Below are 17,402 nucleotides of genomic sequence, written 5' to 3'. Positions count from 1 at the left end.
CAGACACTTTGACTTTGGAGTTCTAGCCTCCAGAATTGTGAGGGAATAAATTTCTTTTCTCTTAAAAAAAAAAAGGGATATGAAAAAGAATGTGTGTGTGTGTGTATAACTGAGTCACTTTGCTGTAAGCAGTAATTAACACAACATTGTAAATCAACTATATTTCAATCAAAAAATTTAATTAATTAATTAAAAAAAAAAGAAGAGGTCAGTAAGGGCTGAAGCAATCAGCCAGGGTTTCACGGAAAGTGCAGAACTCAAGCTGGCCTTGCAGAGCAGTGGCATTTGCCTGGCCGGAGGAAGGCATTGCAGGCAAGGAGGCCCCCGGAGTAAAGGAACTGAAGGGGAACTGAGCTTTGAGTGCACAGGGACATTGAAGAAGCGGAGACAACTCTTCAACCTTTGGCAGGGGCTTTTCTTGAGGCATGATGGAGGAGTGGAAAAGAAGTTTGGATCAAAAAGGGCGTTTCCACTGAAAGATGTTCAGAAAAAGAATAAATTAGACAGCAACATAGAGGTAGGAAATATAGTACTTCTCAGCCATCTGCAAGCCCCTCTCCTCTCTTATCACCCAAGGATAATAGGAATCAAGGGAACAGAATATAAAGGCTTGGGTTGGGATCAAGAGACAGGGAAGGTTCGTGGGTCTTTGGTTCTGTTAGGGTGAAAATAACAGTAGTTGCTACCCTGGGAGCTGGCCATTGTCCTGAGAACGCAGTCAGTGGGCTGGCGACCTAACAGCTCCTTATAAAAGGCCATCTGTCCTGTGAACTGGGATGAAAGCCTGGGAAGTCTTCCCTTTCAGCTCCCAGATGGTATCACAATGCACTTGTGAAAGAGACTTCCTGGGTCATTTGCTTATTCCCAGATTTGCAGATATGAAAATTTTTTTGCGTGTTCGTTTTGTGAATTGTGTGTTTCCACTGTATCGATTCATATCACAACTTAACCATCTATACAGCACTCCCTTAAGCTTTATCTTCTATGCAAAGAGCAATGTACTTGCTGAAAGAAATCTACAAATTGATTTTTTTTCTTGTGTGTCCTTGTAAAGAATGGTAGATTTGTTCACAGTGTAGACTGGAGTCATTGCTGAATTTGACATTCCACATACCCTTACAGTTATCCAAAACTTTGATTTTCTGGCCTACACATCATCTTTTTCTTAGATTATTATATTTTTTATTTCCCTGACCAGGAGCAGCACCTGACTTTTTCTTCAATGGCATTATTCCCAAATTACTAACATGAATGCCCGCACAAAAGTGGCTTTCTGTGTGACCATGGATCAAGAGGTAGAGCTGTCAGGTGTGATGCAGGTTGAGGCAGCGGATGGGGCTCAGCCAGGCTAGTCTCTGCCTGGAGCTCAGTCCCTACACCAACCAGGCAGCCTGGGTTGTTCAAATTTAAACCTCATCAAATTAAAAGTGATTGCATACTGTGGACCTTTTTTTTTTTTGCGGTATGCGGGCCCCTCACTGTTTTGGCTTTTCCCGTTGCGGAGCACGGGCTCCTGACGCGCAGGCTCAGCGGCCATTGCTCACAGGCCCAGCCGCTCCGCGGCATGTGGGACCTTCCCGGACCGGGGCACGAACCCGTGTCCCCCGCATCAGCAGATGGACTCTCAACCACACTGCACCACCAGGGAAGCCCCATACTGTGGACCTTTGAGGTCACATTGGAGGAGCTGAAGATGAAGCTAATAAATTGTAGATTGTGACATGTCTGACTTTGGGGTGGGAGGTGACAGTTAGGATGCATGTGGCTGGAAATGCAGATAGCAGCATACCTGGTTTAGTTAAATACATATCATTAAAGCCCACTGAGCAACTTATTGAACTTATCATTAACTATATTTAAGCACAATCAATCTGAAATTTCCTCTTTCTAAAATTTTGCCTTGGAAGAAAAGGAAAAAAAAAAAAAGGGAATGAGGGCAAGACTTTGCCAAAGGGTGCTTTCATGGGGCACATGGCAACCAAAACAAAAGGCCCAATTTTAATTGAATTACAAACTGTGTAATTATTTAACCTGTACCAGCTGGTCTCAAGAAGCTACCAGATTTCCTCAGAGAGTTTGTACTTGGCCAGAAACATAAGGTAACTTATTAGGAACAAGAAAAATGCCTTCTATACCTATGTTACCCGCCCCCCACTCCCAAAGAGCATAATATAAAAGGGGAATAAAATCCTTGGAGTTCATTTTTGGCTTAAGAGGCAGTCCTCCCACCCTCGAGTATGTGAATGGGTTTTGCTAAAGCACCTGTAGTCTCTGAGGAATGGCTGACATAAACAGGATGTTATTGCATCAGACAGGTAAGAGTAATTTCTCTAATTAGTCATCTGAGATTTCATTTTTCACTTGGAAGTACTGGAAATTTAATTTGTTTGTGATGTGCAATTGGCGAACTGACAGTAGCTCCAACTGCGCCTCCCTCTGTCTTGCTGTCCTGATGCTGTGTGGAAAGCACGGGGGTGGGACATGTGGGACTGTCTCAATGTAGACACTTCGCTTCATCTGTCAACATCAAGCTAACTAAAGCGCCTTCGTATTGACAAATGTGTCCTAATTACACATTCCTCACTTGTAATGCTAGAATAATCCTAATGAGTTTCCCATGATCATTTTTCTTTTAGATTAAATGTTTTTTCTCAATCCCCCTTCCAGTTTTGTAACAGTGAAGTCATTCAGAATCCATGCTCATTTACATAAGAGCATTGTTTCATAAAAGTACAGAGCAAACTATTTTTAGAAAGCTGTATTTTGTGAGTTAACGTATGATTGAAGACAGGACCTGACTTGGCCTTTGATTAAAGACAGAGTTCATCCTATTTATTTTGTTTTAAAACACCCTTCTCCAAAGAAAGCTTGATTGGGATCAAACTTCGTCCCCATACATCATAGCTATTGATTTTACATTTGTTGTCGCTCTGTTGATTTTATGCCCCTTTATGTCATAATTTGTAATTTGTTATCCTGATAGCCGGCCCCTGAGTTGGTGCTGGGACTGAGCCTACAAGGTTGTTTCTTTCAATTCAGACTAATCTATCCATGAAACAGATGAGCTTTCAAACACAGAACAATGCTCTTCTCACTTTTCATAGCATTATCCTGGTATTTCCCATGGAGATGACAGTAAAATTTGTGGCAAGTAGCAACATTAGGGACATTTCTGTAGTCCAGGAGATATAGCTCCTGGCTGCCCTGGATGCTGCAGGAAGCTGGGTGCTCCTCCTCTTGGCTTTTTTTTTTTTTTTTTTTTTCCCGCACATAGATTCACTCTTAGGATTCAGAATGCAAATATTATGGCCATCTTGTGGAAAGTGTCAAGGACAGAAAATCCTTCCATCTTCTACAAGTAGCAGAAGAGATAGAATGTCTGCTGGATACACCCCACCTTATTTGTTAAAGGACTATCCAGCCCTCTTTTTAATCTGCATCTACTTACATGCTTATAGGTAGAGTCTGGGATGCTGCCAGATCACCAAGCAGCCCATTTAGGGTAAAATTAGATAGACTTTCTAGAGATATATGTTGTACTCAAGTATCACTTCTTGTGTTTTGATTTTCTGGCCAATTGAGTGAATGTAATGCTCTTATTCTAAATTGCTACTTTACACTTTTTCCTCCTCTGGCTTCCCATTCAGTATTCAGTCACGTCACTCAAGACCATCCCGGAACTGTGCCGAAGATGTGATTCGCAAAATGAAGACAGATCAGGTAAGTTTTGCTCCCCACCTCTTCTCCTTATCCTGCCTTTTAGAGTGCGGGGGGACTCCTCCTGGCATCCCTTCCCCCTCACATTGGTTGCTCCTGCTTTCTGTTTTCTTTTTCTTTTATGGCTTCTCCACTTACCCCCGACCCTCAACAAACAGATGTTAGGTCATCCTCCAAAGACTAACCGGACAGGGAGGCCCTAATGAGGACTCAGCTGTTTACAAATAAATGTAGGCAATCATCGCGGCAGCTCCAAACCACAGTATACGCAGCAATTTACTGCAAACCCGAGAAACCATTGGTGACAAAACATAATGATGCAGGCGCCAATGAAAAAATGTTGGATGCATTTACTACCCATATGGCAAGGACCAGCTTGGGGGATGGTGCTTTGCCAAAGTCTGAAACCCTATCAGGGATGTGACATGATAGAATCTGCAGTAAGACATACTGTAACAGTTAAGATTAAAGCAAAGCTTTGGAGTTTAATAGTGTAAACTAAACAGAGAATTATGGCGTGTAGATGAAAACCAGCTGGCTGACCTTTTCTCCCTGCACACCCCCGACCCTTGACAAAAAAAGTACATTCAGGGTTGTTTTTCCCCCTGTAAATCAAATTAAACCTCTCTGCTTTTCTCTCTGTGATGGGCAAAAATGAAAATAAAAAGGATATTGATGGGAATGATACCATAGCATTAAACTGTGAAATGATGTTTATTATTTTTCCAAGTAATTACTCTAAGGCATCACCATTAACCTTGCCAAAGCTGGACCTCTGATAGTAACTAGAATCCTGAGAACCACGGATGATGGAAGACTTAAGATAACCCTAGAATTATGTGTATTGTGTTTGAAAATAAATAGATCGGCCTTACCTATGCAGCTGCTAGAACCCTAGGCCTTTCGAACTGAAAGGACTGTGCAAAGCTAATGTACTTTTCTCTTGGGCCGTTTGTTTTCTTTCAACATTTTGTTTAGATGAGATGGGGAAAATAATTAATCTATCTAGGTTTGTTTATCTGTGTGTTTTTTTTTTTTTTTTGTATGAGTGAAAGTAATGATTCAATGTTTGGGTCAGAAACATCACAGAAGATAGTTTGAAGGTCAAATAAAAGTTTTCATTTACCTCCATTTAAAAAACATTTTTCTTATTTCAAATGCACTCAAGTATCTATGGGGTTAACAGAGGCTTTGGCCGTAAGGCTTATCAGGATGTGCCTCCTTAAAAGGCATCACCAGGTTCAAAGTTAAACTTCTGTGATCAGTGACAAGGGCAGCAGACAAGGTGGACGGGCCCCCGGCCTCAGAGTCCGAAGACCTCCGTCTGAGTCAGCATTCAGACATCTATCGGTTATACGACCCTGAGCCTGTGACTCATTATCTATAAAATAAAAAAGAAACTTGTTCTGCCAATGTTGCCAGGCTACCGTTAGAATCAAAATTAGGTGATGTATCCGAAGGTACTTTGTAGATACAAGATTTTCTTTCTCCTTTTTTTTTTTTAAATTGGAGATGGGGCAAGAGAGGAGACGTAACAGCAAACACTTCAGTAGCGCTTACTGGCTAGGTATTGCTCTAAGCCCTTTACTCGTATTAACTCAATTAATCCTAAAATCCTTGTGAGCTAAGTATTGTACTATTAAGATGTTTATATTATATAGATGGGCAAACTGAGGCACAGAGCAGAGAAGTAAATTATCTCGCCCAGAGTCACACAGCAGTTACGTTACAGAGCTGGGATCCAAACCCCAGGAAGTTTGCCTCTGGAGTCTGTTGTCTTATCCATTACATATACTGTCATATAGCTAGACTTAGGGATAGTAATTTAATTTTAAGATATTTTCCTTTTAAAACTTTAAAAGCTAGCATTTTCCCTCACTGATGAAGTAGAAAATTTCTTTTCTCTGTTAAATAGCTTCTCTTGCTTACCAAGTTAAGTGAATTAACCGAAGCTTTTAAAAAGAAGTTTCCTGGGGCTGGTTTATTCCATTTTCTCCAGGTCTTGTGACTTGTAGTCACTTCCACAGTAGGTGATGTTAGACATTTCTTCTGTGGTTGAGAAGGATGCCAATTTCAAGTTCAGAAGCCTTTAAACTCACCCAGAGCAAATATCCAGTGCTCAAGGTAATCACCAATAATTAGACCTGACAGGAAATGGATATATGAGGGAAAGACTCAGGCCTCTTTAATGGAATCACATGTACACCTCCAATTCGACGGACCATTTGGAGGTTGGTAAACCACTTTCTAATAGAGCAAGAGGGATCCTAGAAAAAGAAACCCATGAAAAATCAATCTCTCCAAAGCACCGCTGTAGAATTATCTATGAGCTGCTTTCAAAGAAATCTCAACATAGTAAAGTTTTCACCCTCCATTTCTGAAAGAATTGAGACAATCTCAGTTAGTTTCATGGGCATGCAGTTGTGGAAATAACCCTCCACCCCCAACACATCCCCTTAGTCTTTCCTGTTTCAACAACCTAGGAGGAGTTCGCTCCAGGAGCACTTGCACAATTTCCATCTTTATGGTAGTCTTTTCGAACAGATGGTGGCAGAAGACACATTGGCTTCTGAGAAGGGTCCACATCTTCTTCTGGATGGGGCACCCTCTGGGGGAACTTTTCCCTAAACCTCCTGTGACTTAGAACATACTCCACCAGATAAAGATGTGTCTCTTTACCTTACTAAAGTTTGTTAGGCACTTTCTGTTTTGTGTAGGTTGTCAGATGTTAACACCCAACCTGTACTAACATGTCTTTGACTAGATAGATGTTCTTGGACACAGTTGTTCTTTTATTTATTCATTCCTCAAATAACTTTTGTGTTTTCTGTCCTATGCACTGAAGACAGGGTAACAAGCAAGGTGTAGACAAGGCCCTGTTCTCAACAGCACTTACATTCTGCGGGGTGACAGACAAAAGGCAGGCAAATGAAGACATAAACCAGATTTTCCCAGGCATTGATAAGAGGTGACATGACGCATGTGATAGAGTAACTTACAGTGGATGGGGAGGGAGGGGCGTTTGGGGGATCAGGGAGCATTCTTAGGGCCCAGCCATGGGAAAGCCAGTGAAGAACAGTGAAGGCAGAGGAACTAGCAAGCGCAGCGCCCCTGAGTCAGAAATGAGCTTAGCATGGATGAGGAAGAAAAGGAAAACCAATGTGGCTGCATGGGGCAATCAAAATGAGGATGAGGCCAGGGATCCGGTCAGGGTCAGACTCTACAGGGCCCTGAGGGTCATGGTATGCAGAGTTCAGATTTTTCTCTAAGTTCTGTGAAGAGCGCTGACAGCAGGATCCCAATATTTCTAAAATCCTATTACCTGGAAAGAAGCCGAAAATCATAACTCTCAGTAGAAGAAGGGACCCTAAAAATCATCTAGTTTAAGAGGGAAAGAAAGTGAGAAAGTGCAAATAATAAAAGCAGAAGTGTACGGTGTTGACAGGGGATGGATGTGGGCAAAGGGTATACAGGTGTTCTTTGTACTGTTTTCATTCTTTCAACTATTCTATAAATTTAAATGAAAATGTTTTAATTATAAGTGAATTTTTAAAGGTCAATAATAATAATAATGTAGTCCAAAGTCCATCAGATCTTGGAGTGACTATTATTATCCTGATGGGGTCATCAGCCTGTACTTTGTCACGTGAGTGACAGGGAGCTCACAGTCTCACAAAGCTGCCTATTCATAAAGGTTAATTTTTGTTCAGCCAAAATCAGTGTCCCTCAAATGTCCATCCCTTACACCTGGCTTTTTCCTAGGGATCCTTAGAGAAGGACAGTTCCTCCTGGGCAGGGGTACCACTGACTGTTTGGAGATGGCAGTCACCCTTGGTTTTGTCTTCTCCAAACTAAAATTTCCCTCCACGGTTTTGAGCGTATCCTGCTCATGCTTCTTGCTTTCTTGCGGCTGTTGCATTTATCAGCTTCCCTATTAAAAGTGGCGCACCCAGAGCTCCACCCGAGGTTGCTCCCCTTATGGTCGGATCAGAACCTGTCAACCACACAGATCAACCTCAGGACTTACCACACACCTTTCCTGCCTTCGCTCTTGGGCTACAAAGACAAGACTGGTGCCTCCCCTTCCTGCCTGTTATTTTTAAAGTGTTCTGAGAGGAACAGGAGGGCAAATGAGCCCAGATATTGGCCCTTGGGAGCCTCTCTATGAGACATAGAGCCTAGGGCTCACCCACTTCATCCCTGGGCCCTGGGTCAGCTCCACAGTGGGCTCTGAGAAAGGCACATGGCAGGGTGTTTTGTCAGAGGCCTGGGGCAGCATTCCTGCACCTTCCACTCGCTCACCAATGCCCACAAGTCTGCCCCGGGAGTGCCCTTCCTTTAGCCGAAAGCACGGATTCCTATTAAGATCTGTATTTCCCCTGACAAGGATAATATTTTAAACTCTTTGCCATCAATTACACTACACTATGACTAAACTGAATTTTTGTGAGAAAAAGAAGTTTTGAAAAGAAGTGTGGAGGACTTGCAGATACCATAGGAAGGCAGGAGAGAGGGGAAGAACTAGGAGTTAGAAGCTTGAGAACAAACTTTGCTGGTGCTTAGAGCTGCACAGGTGCTACTGAGATCTCCCAGTTATTTCTTAGGTGCTCAGCGTACCAGGCATCAGGCCAGGTCTTCTGTGCACAGCTTATTTGTCCTCAAAATAATTCTCTGAAGGAGGACCATTATTATACCCATTTTATGGATGAGGAAACTGAGGCCCACAGAAGGCAAATAATTTGTCCAGAGTTCTGCATTTGAAACCAGTTCTGCTGACCACAGAGTCCCTATGAAGTTGAACAACCGAAGAGCAGTTCTAGTCCGAGGAACCACGTGCGGCTAGTGGAATGGGGCAAGGATTAGCATTAGGGAAGTTACGGGTGAAAAACTTACACCTCTAAAAGGGTGTTATTTATGAAATGTTGGCATGTTTTCTCTGCTTAATCCCTGCTCCTCATGTAGGAAAGGGGGACAGCACAAGGCAGGGCATGTTAACTCTGCTCTATATTTTCTCCGTATGAGGACTAAATACGTATGAGGACTAATACTAAATCGACATATGGTATTCAAATCAAACATATTCAATTTCATTGACTTCGAGCTTCTATTAATTAATTGGACATTCAGATACACATTTGTTTCAATTCATGGTGCTTTAAATGTCTTGTGATTCTTTCAAAATATGTATCTGCTCAGCTCATTGTATAACTTTCTTATGAAAGAAAGCATATAAATATTAATACAGCTTTGCATCTAAGAACTTAGACGTGTTGAGGTTGGGAAACTCGGATATGTAACAGTCATAAATGGCCCTGGAGTGTGTTCGAGAAGAGATCCTGAAGGGTTTTCAATACCTAAATAGTAGAGAAGATCACTTGTCTGACAGTGAGTAAAGGAAAATCATACTTTTTAAACTCAGTATCTGGTAAAAGCTCTTTTGGATGTATATTTAGAAACATTGCAGATTTGCTATATGTTTAGCCCTGTGCCTGCAAATTTTGTGATAAACCCTGAAAATGTATGGTTTTCTAAGATTTTCAAGGATTTTGGCCAACACCGAAAATAATACATTGACATGAAATTTATCCTATTGACACTGCTGTGACATAGCTGATGACGCTAAATATACAAACCTCCTGTTTCCAATTTTATTAAGGTTTCATGCTAAAAGCATGAAAGTTGGTATAGCAGTTTAAATTAATCCATTTCACATGATCTAATATAAAATGGACTCAAAGATTCGGGAAACACATTTGCTAAGATCTCAATCAAGAAAATGAACACTTCACCCTGATGCAGCAAAGAATCTAACATTTATGACAAAAATCTATTTAACTACAGTAAAAATTTACATACAGTAAAGCATGTAGATGAGAATGTTAGTCAAATAATTAGTTTTGCTTTTTCTTTAACAAAATTATAATTATAAAGGTGACATAATTCATTTTTTTAAAATAGTAAGTAAAAACTACAATTAACCATGCTACCAAAACAAAATTGCTGTATTTCTTTCTAGTATTTTTTTCATGAGGCATATGTTTTGTACGGTTGTCATCATAACACAAGGGCAAATTTTTTTTTAAACATCTTTATTGGAGTATAATTGCTTTACAATGGTGTGTTAGTTTCTGCTGTATAACAAAGTGAATCAGCTATACATATACATATATCCCCATATCCCCACCCTCTTGCGTCTCCCTCTCACCCTCCCCATCCCACCCCTCTAGGTGGTCACAAAGCACCAAGCTGATCTCCCTGTGCTACACGGCTGCTTCCCACTAGCTATCTGTTTTACATTTGGTAGTGTATATATGTCCACGCCACTCTCTCACTTCTTTCCTGCTTACCCTTCCCCCTCCCCATGTCCTCAAGTCCATTCTCTACAACTGCGTCTTTATTCCTATCCTGCCCCTAGGTTCTTCATAACCACTTTTTTTTCTTAGATTCCATATATATGTGTTAGCATATGGTATTTGTTTTTCTCTTTCTGACTTACTTCACTCTGTATGACAGACTCTAGGTCCATCTGCCTCACAAATAACTCGGTTTTGTTTGTTTTTATGGCTGAGTAATATTCCATTGTATATATGTGCCACATCTTCTTTATCCATTCATCTGTTGATGGACACTTAGGTAGCTTCCATGTCCTGGCTATTGTAAATAGAGCTGCAATGAACACTGTGGTGCATGACTTTTTGAATTATGGTTTTCTCAGGGTGTATGCCCAGTAGTGGGATTGCAGGGTCATAGGGTAGTTCTATTTTTCATTTTCATAAAGGCAGTTTTATCCACTGCTTTTTTCTGCCGTTGCAGAATGTGTACGGCCAACACTTTGAATGAACTACAGAACTTAGGAAAGCAGAGCCGCCCCCTCTGTCTGCTTTAAATCCATTAACACTTTGCTTAAGTCTCTGAAAGAAAGGATATGAAGTCAATGCGGGGAAAGATAGGAGCAGGGGGTGATAGAAAAATTAAAAATAAAACTCTAGTAGTGTCAAAAATAATGTAAAGGCCTGGCAGTGGCAGAGCTTAAATACACTGCATCTTTGTCCCGTCTTCTCTCCTTGAACATTTCTTCTTTTTTTTTTAAACATCATTATTGGAGTATAACTGCTTTACAGTGGTGTGTTAGCTTCTGCTTTATAACAAAGTGAATCAGTCATACATATACATATGTTCCCATATCTCTTCCCTCTTGCGTCTCCCTTCCTCCTACCCTCCCTATCCCACCCCTCTAGATGGTCACAAAGCACGAGCTGATCTAAGTCCCCTAGCTCCCTGACTTTCTAGAAGGTTGTAGAGTTAACAAAGTCAGGAATGAGGCAGTACTAGAGGAAGAGAAAACTCTGGGAATGAGACCCAGTCTCCTTTCCCATGTTTAGGTTTTACTGGACTCTAAGAAACATACCTCCCCCCTCAAAACTGGTGGGGAAATCTCTTGGTAGAAATGAGTTCAAGGGAATCAGCAGTAAGGAAAGATGAGAACTCAGAAGTAGAGAGAAAAGCATCGTGGAGGCAGGAAGGGGAAGAAATGAGGCACAGGAACAAGGAAAAACTGGTACAGAAGCAAAGTGCCTTTCACCTTGTGGGACCCCGCAGTGACTTCCTTCTCAGAAGTCAATCCTGTCATTAGGAGGAAGTGGTTTTCCCTGCCCCATGTTCCCAATCAAGGCAACAGTAGGATTGGGGAGAGGGAGGGTTATTACTGGTTTTGGATCTTCATAGAGTCTCTGAGAGCACCCCACTTCCTGCTGAAAGTGTATCCTTTTTCTTTTGTCTCCCAGTGGGCAATTTCTTCCCATTTAAAATGAGCGCGCTTTGTCCACATACCTTCTTTGCCCTGACTCTTCCCCTAAAAAAAAAAAATCACTAAAAAACTCAAGTAATAGAAACAGAATCCTAGAATCTCATAGTTGAAGGATCCTCGGAGAGAGTAAAGAATCATCTCCAAAAGTCCAGACCCTTCTGTGGCATCGATTGCTCAGGCCCTTGCATCTCACAGTGCACTCCGAGACTGGAACCAGCACCACCAACATCACTGGGAAGCCTGTTAGAAATGCAGACCCCGAGGCCTTACTCCAGACTCCAGAATCAGAATCTGTATCTTGACAAGCTCTCCAGGTGACTCATTTGTGTATATTCGAGTTTGAGAAGTGCTGACTTAGGCCACGTTTGGTGCTAATCCATCGTCCTGATGAGGTATCATGTCACTCTGTGCTCAGAATCAAGCAATAGTTCCCCAAGATGGTTCTCAAGATACACAGTGGGAAACTCTCTTAGTGGGAAACTCTTATGTGGTTGGTCTTCAAGCACTCTTCTCCTGGATCAGCAAGCTTCCTCGCATGCCGCTCTCCTCCTGCTTTCTACCTGCCAGTCTCATCAAGGGACCTGCTTCACTTCCTCAAATGTGCTGTGTTCTTTGACGTGACACGTCCTTCCTTCTCTCCTTTCGCCTCCAAGGTCACCTCCTCACAGCCCTTCACCCTACTCCCGCGACCACCGCTGTTCAGTAGAAATGTAGTGTACGCCATTTCCATAATTTAAACTTCTTCTAGTAGTCATATTAAAAAATATAAGTAGATGAGATTAATTTAATAATACATTATATTTATCCCAATAAATCAAAACTATTATCATTTTGATATGTACCACCAGCCACAGTTTAAGTGCCTAATAGCCACAGGTGTCTAGTGGCTCCTATTTGGACAGTGCAAGCCTAGATTATATTAGAACCCCTCTCCCAACTTACTATATTATCTCCCAGCTCCCTGTACTTTTCCACCTCTTTAAATATCTGTTTTAAAAATTATTGGTAATGTAGTTTAATATCAGTTTTCTCTAGTAGACTAAATAAAATCTCTTTTGGGTAATTTTGTTCATCATGGTATCTCCAGTGCCTACTGCTGTTGCTACATATACACCTGAGGTAGGATGGATGATTGAATGTGTAAAGAGGTGAAAAGGAAGCCAACTTCTTTGGGTTTTGTATCATAATTGAGCTTTGGGACAGCTGCTTTGCTTCTCTTCATTTGGTTTGACACTTTGATATTCTCTGGATATTTGATTCCTCTTTTATCTGCACCATACAAACACTCTCTAATTATTTCCTGTCTTAAAAAACGAGCAAACAATACTGCTCTGGTGGCTCCACCCTAATTCTCTGCTCCTTTTTCTTCCCACCCCAGGCCCCACTTATAGCCAACATGCTTTAGAGAGTTAACGGAACCTCAATCTGTAGTCCTCCACCTCCTGTTCACCTTAAATATCTCCAGTATGGCTTCCACCTCTTTTGGGAAGGTCACAACTTCCAGTTGGTCAAATCCATTGACACTGATGTTCTCATCTTGCTTGGCATTGCTGTGTTATTTGAGGCTATTGACCGTGCCTTTCTGGAAACATTCGCCTCCCATGGCTTTGTGATACCACCTCTCTCCTTGTTTTTCTTCTAACACTCTTACATCTCCTTAGTCTCCTTTGCAACTCCTCTCCTTTCTCTACTTGACCTTTACATATCCAAGTGGTATGGAAGTATTCAGTAGGATCCTTTCTCCTCTCAATCTCTAAGTCTCTCTGGGTTGATAGCTCATTCATTCTCATGGCTTCACATGCCCTCTACTTGCTGCTGCTACTCACCTCATCACTCTAGCCTCCTAATTAATGACCCACTCGATATCTCCATTGGATGCCTTGTGGAATTATGAAGAGGAATTCTTGAATCCGCATCCCCAACCTGTTCCTCCTCAGACCCCCCCTCAGCAATCAGCACTCAGTTTACTGAAACATCCACTCGGTGGCCGAAGCCAGGATTCTGCCTCTCCCTCATCTCCACCTCCATCTATCAGCAGGTCCTGAGTTGTCTGTGCTCAAAGGCTATCCCCATCTGTCCACTTATCTCCAACTCAACAGCCCCCAGCCAGGCCGGGCCACCTTTATGTTTCATTGGGTTAACAACCATGAACGAATACTTTGACTTCTTTCTTCACCATCAATCCTTGACACCCCATATTTCCCCCAGAGGAGGCACAAGGATATATTTTTAAATGTAAAGCAGGCCATTTCATTCTCTGTGAAGCACCCCTAAGAATACCCCATTTCACTTAAAATATAACCCAAACTCCTTTTTGTGGTCCATAAAACCCTCAAATGAGTTGGCCCCTGACAACCTCCCCCAACTTCATCTTTGATCTCCTTCACCCTAGCTCACTCTGCTCTAGATAGAAGAACTATGGAACCTGCCAGATTTTCTCCTGCATTAGGCATTTGAGAATGGGCTTCCTTCTACCCATATCTTCACAGAATCATCTTTTCTCTTGTATTTTCCCCCAGATCCTCATAATTGTCTTCTTCTCATCCTCAGGTCTTGGCTTACATGTCATCTCCATGATAAGGCTTCTCGGCTGTTCTCTATTCCAGGACCCTACTTGTTTCCATCAAAGCACTCTGCATTTTGTAATTTCTCATTAATCTGTATACTTGCTTGACTGTCTGCTTGCCCCATAAGGACGGTGATTATGTCTATTTCATTCCCCTCTGTACCCCTACAGCCATGTGCACAGAGAACATTCAGCAGATGTTTGTGGAATGAGTGGACCCTGTAAGAGTCTTTTAGCATTCTGCCAATTACTTTAGCACTTCTGAACAAGCTCTATTATATTCCTATATGTCTTGCTTATATTGGAAAGAAATTGCCACCTTTAACCAGTTGAAAGAATTGGCAGCTGAAATCAGAACAAATTTTCCGTGATAAGATGACTCTAAATTTAGGCTGATGCCTCTAAAGATAAACAAAGTAGGGAAATTCTTCCACTCAACTGTTTCTAAGAAAAGTTGTTATTAAAAACCATTTTCCTAATGTTGCTTCATAGTCAGTGGTTACCAAAATCTCGGCAGAGAGTACAGTTTGGGATTTAGCTTAAAATGAATCTGAAATGAGTACAACCAGGTTTTACTACTGGTTTCTGGAATTCCATTGCCTACATGTGACCCAAATAGAGAAAATGTGAATTGCATGTTTAGGGAATACTTTTACTTTTGATAAGGCAGTTCTGCAGTGTTATGGAGAGAAAGTTGGAGTCAGGGAACCTCAGTCCTGGTTGAGCAGTCAGCATAGTATGTAATTTTCCACGTAACACTTGAAACTCCCTCAGTTCGCATTTATTTTCAAGTGAGAATACGGAAGCACTGCTCATCCATCCTCCGGAGTTGTTGTAAAAACGTCTAGTGACATCATACACTTGACTTGTGGTCAGAAACATAGGAAGTTTTACACAAATATATTGTATTCGTTATTTTAACGATGGAGGACATTTTAGGAAAGTTCTAATTAATAAATAGCATTTGGAGGAACTTTTAAAACACACGTAAGTGTTTTGGGTTTTTTCATTGTTTGTAACAGTGCCTGAGAAGCGTGTACCGAATGGCAGTAGGAAAGGAGGCAGCAGCGCGGCTCTGCCAGGCTCTGTCCTGCAGGGCCTCTATCTGCACTTTGCTGCATCCCTGCACCTCCCCTGTCCTCTCTGCAGCCTGTAATGGAGAACTCCACCCGGCCACCAGCTTGCTTGGGCGGACCCCACGGGGCTGCCCAGAGGAAGAGGAGGCTCTAGGCTGGGCTACTTCTTCCTCCCATTTCTCCTCCCCTCCAGACCTCGAGGTGCGTCCCTCTCAAAGTGGGACTAGGTTTCATACACTTACCACTTTGTTTCTGGAAAATAGAATTCATTTAATGTTTCGTAAAAAAAAAAAAAAAGCAAACACTCATGCACCCTAAAGGTATATACCCCCTTTTCTCTTCTTGTGTCTAAAGTTGTATTCCTAATGTGGATACATGACTTCACATCGAGGAGGAAAATAAACATTTTACTGATGGCATTCTGGGAGCCATCTGTTGGAGCTGGATAGTAGAGGGTAGCGGATAGGGATTTTTCAAACCTCCCCCATCTGTCTCTTGTTCCCTTAGCAAGGAGCAGTATCTTGGTGTTTCCTGCCCTTGACAGATCAGCACTGTAGAACATTGCCACCTTCAGTTAAAACTGGTAAGCGTGGTTCTGCACTTTCCAGAAACCACACTGAGCCAGTTCTCCCCTGTTTCCACACTTCTCTGCTTGATGAGCCTCTGCACCATCCTTGGATGTGTATCTCTCTATATAATTCAGCACTGAGAGAGGAAAAAACAGAAAGGAAATCTGGTAATGGGCCTGGAGTGGGTGTGAGACTTAATCCACTCAAGAGGTTTTGCTGATGTCAGAGTGAAGGTCAGCATGCTTTTTAGGCGACAGAATAACTCTGAAACCATGCGCTTTCTTCAGAATCACTCATTTGTCTTCTATGGGAACCATACTTTCAAGGCCCAAAGGTTTAAAGTTGTCAAAATATTGAGTCTGATTTCATGATAGAACATGCGTCTTTGGTGAAGAAGTATCTTTTCTACCCAAGGTAGCAAGGGCTTTTGAGTATTTCTGTGAGTTTTTACACAATAAAGAAATGGGTGCAGATGGGGTACAAAGTGATGTGAGCAGGTCTTGACAGTTCTGGGCTGGGCTGGGAATTAGGAAACTTGGGAAACTGGGAAATCTGACTTTCTACAGCTGCTTTATATCAGCAGCCACTTAGGAAGTTTAGAACCACATCAATGAATCTTTTCCAATAATATTTTAACAACTCAATGTGAATAAATCATTGGTTGATATTTTTATAAGAAAGTCCTCTGTACTTGCCCTTCAGCCTCACAACACCATCAATAAAGGGTCTGTGACACCAATGAAAGGGATGAGCAAACAACTCCATGCGAACATTTCTCACACCCACTGGCTCTTCCCAATATCATGGCCTGACACAGTACTCCAGATTCAGAGTTAACCCAACCCTTTCTTGGGTCAGGTTCCAATCTAGTCTCCAAGGGTGGTACAGAAGAGCACCCAGCAAGTAGTCTTCACTCAGGCTCCATACCCGTCTTCTTGTTGTCATGAGATAAGTATACCTGTCACCACGCCTTAGAACCTGAAGTGTTTGTGAGGAGTAAGCCCAGAATGGATTTAATTTACATCGGATTAAGGAAACTCTTGACTCTAGCATTGACCCTCCTAATCTTTCACAACATCCCTCTCTTAGGTATAAAAATGGAAGGAAATGGAATCCTGGAGAACTTAGAAGTCATGTCCTTGAAGGTGCCTAGGTTTCCAGCAGCTGTAGAAGTGAAATTCATTGTTGTGTACATTTTAAGGCAATTACAGCTAAAGCTGAACATTTTGTTTCTCAAGGAAAATAGTATTCCTTTCACTTCTAACAATAAATAGTAGGAACACAGTATTTTATCCTAAAGACACATCCTTTTCTTCCTCTTCTTGATGTCTAAAGCTAATTTTCTAATATGGACACAAAACTCCATATTTAGAAGTAAAATAGGCATTTTGGGAGCCAGCACTGACATTCAGTCTTGAAAATTGGATCCACCATTGCAATAGCAAACTGTACATTATCTTCCTAAGAAAATACTAATTTATCAGTCCCAAGAGCCAAAGAGTTGTTCTGTGTCAGCAATCAGCTTAGCCTCATAATTATAAATTTGTGAGGATCTGTTGAAATACGTGGATCCAGAAGAATTATAGTGTTTCATAGTGAGTCATTCAGAATAAAGAGCCCTGTTATTTGTAGACATTCCATATAGTCATAGAAATTTAGAGGTGGGT

General features: G+C 41.7%; 1 protein-coding gene across 2 annotated transcripts in view; it reads left to right on the top strand.

Annotated features, from left to right (window-relative positions):
- Positions 1-17,402, top strand: part of SNCAIP (synuclein alpha interacting protein) — a 74,976-nt gene that overhangs the window by 10,720 nt on the left and 46,854 nt on the right. For both annotated transcript variants that reach the window (XM_082621701.1, XM_082621702.1), the window contains exon 2: positions 3,648-3,720. In XM_082621701.1, the coding sequence (XP_082477827.1) occupies positions 3,648-3,720 (73 nt within the window). The remainder of the gene's footprint in view (positions 1-3,647; positions 3,721-17,402) is intronic.

The sequence above is a fragment of the Mesoplodon mirus genome (genome assembly GCF_964341445.2).
Source record: "Mesoplodon mirus genome assembly, chromosome: 5".
NCBI classification, from domain to species: Eukaryota; Metazoa; Chordata; class Mammalia; order Artiodactyla; family Ziphiidae; genus Mesoplodon; species Mesoplodon mirus.
This window is presented reverse-complemented; position numbering and strand designations above follow the sequence as displayed.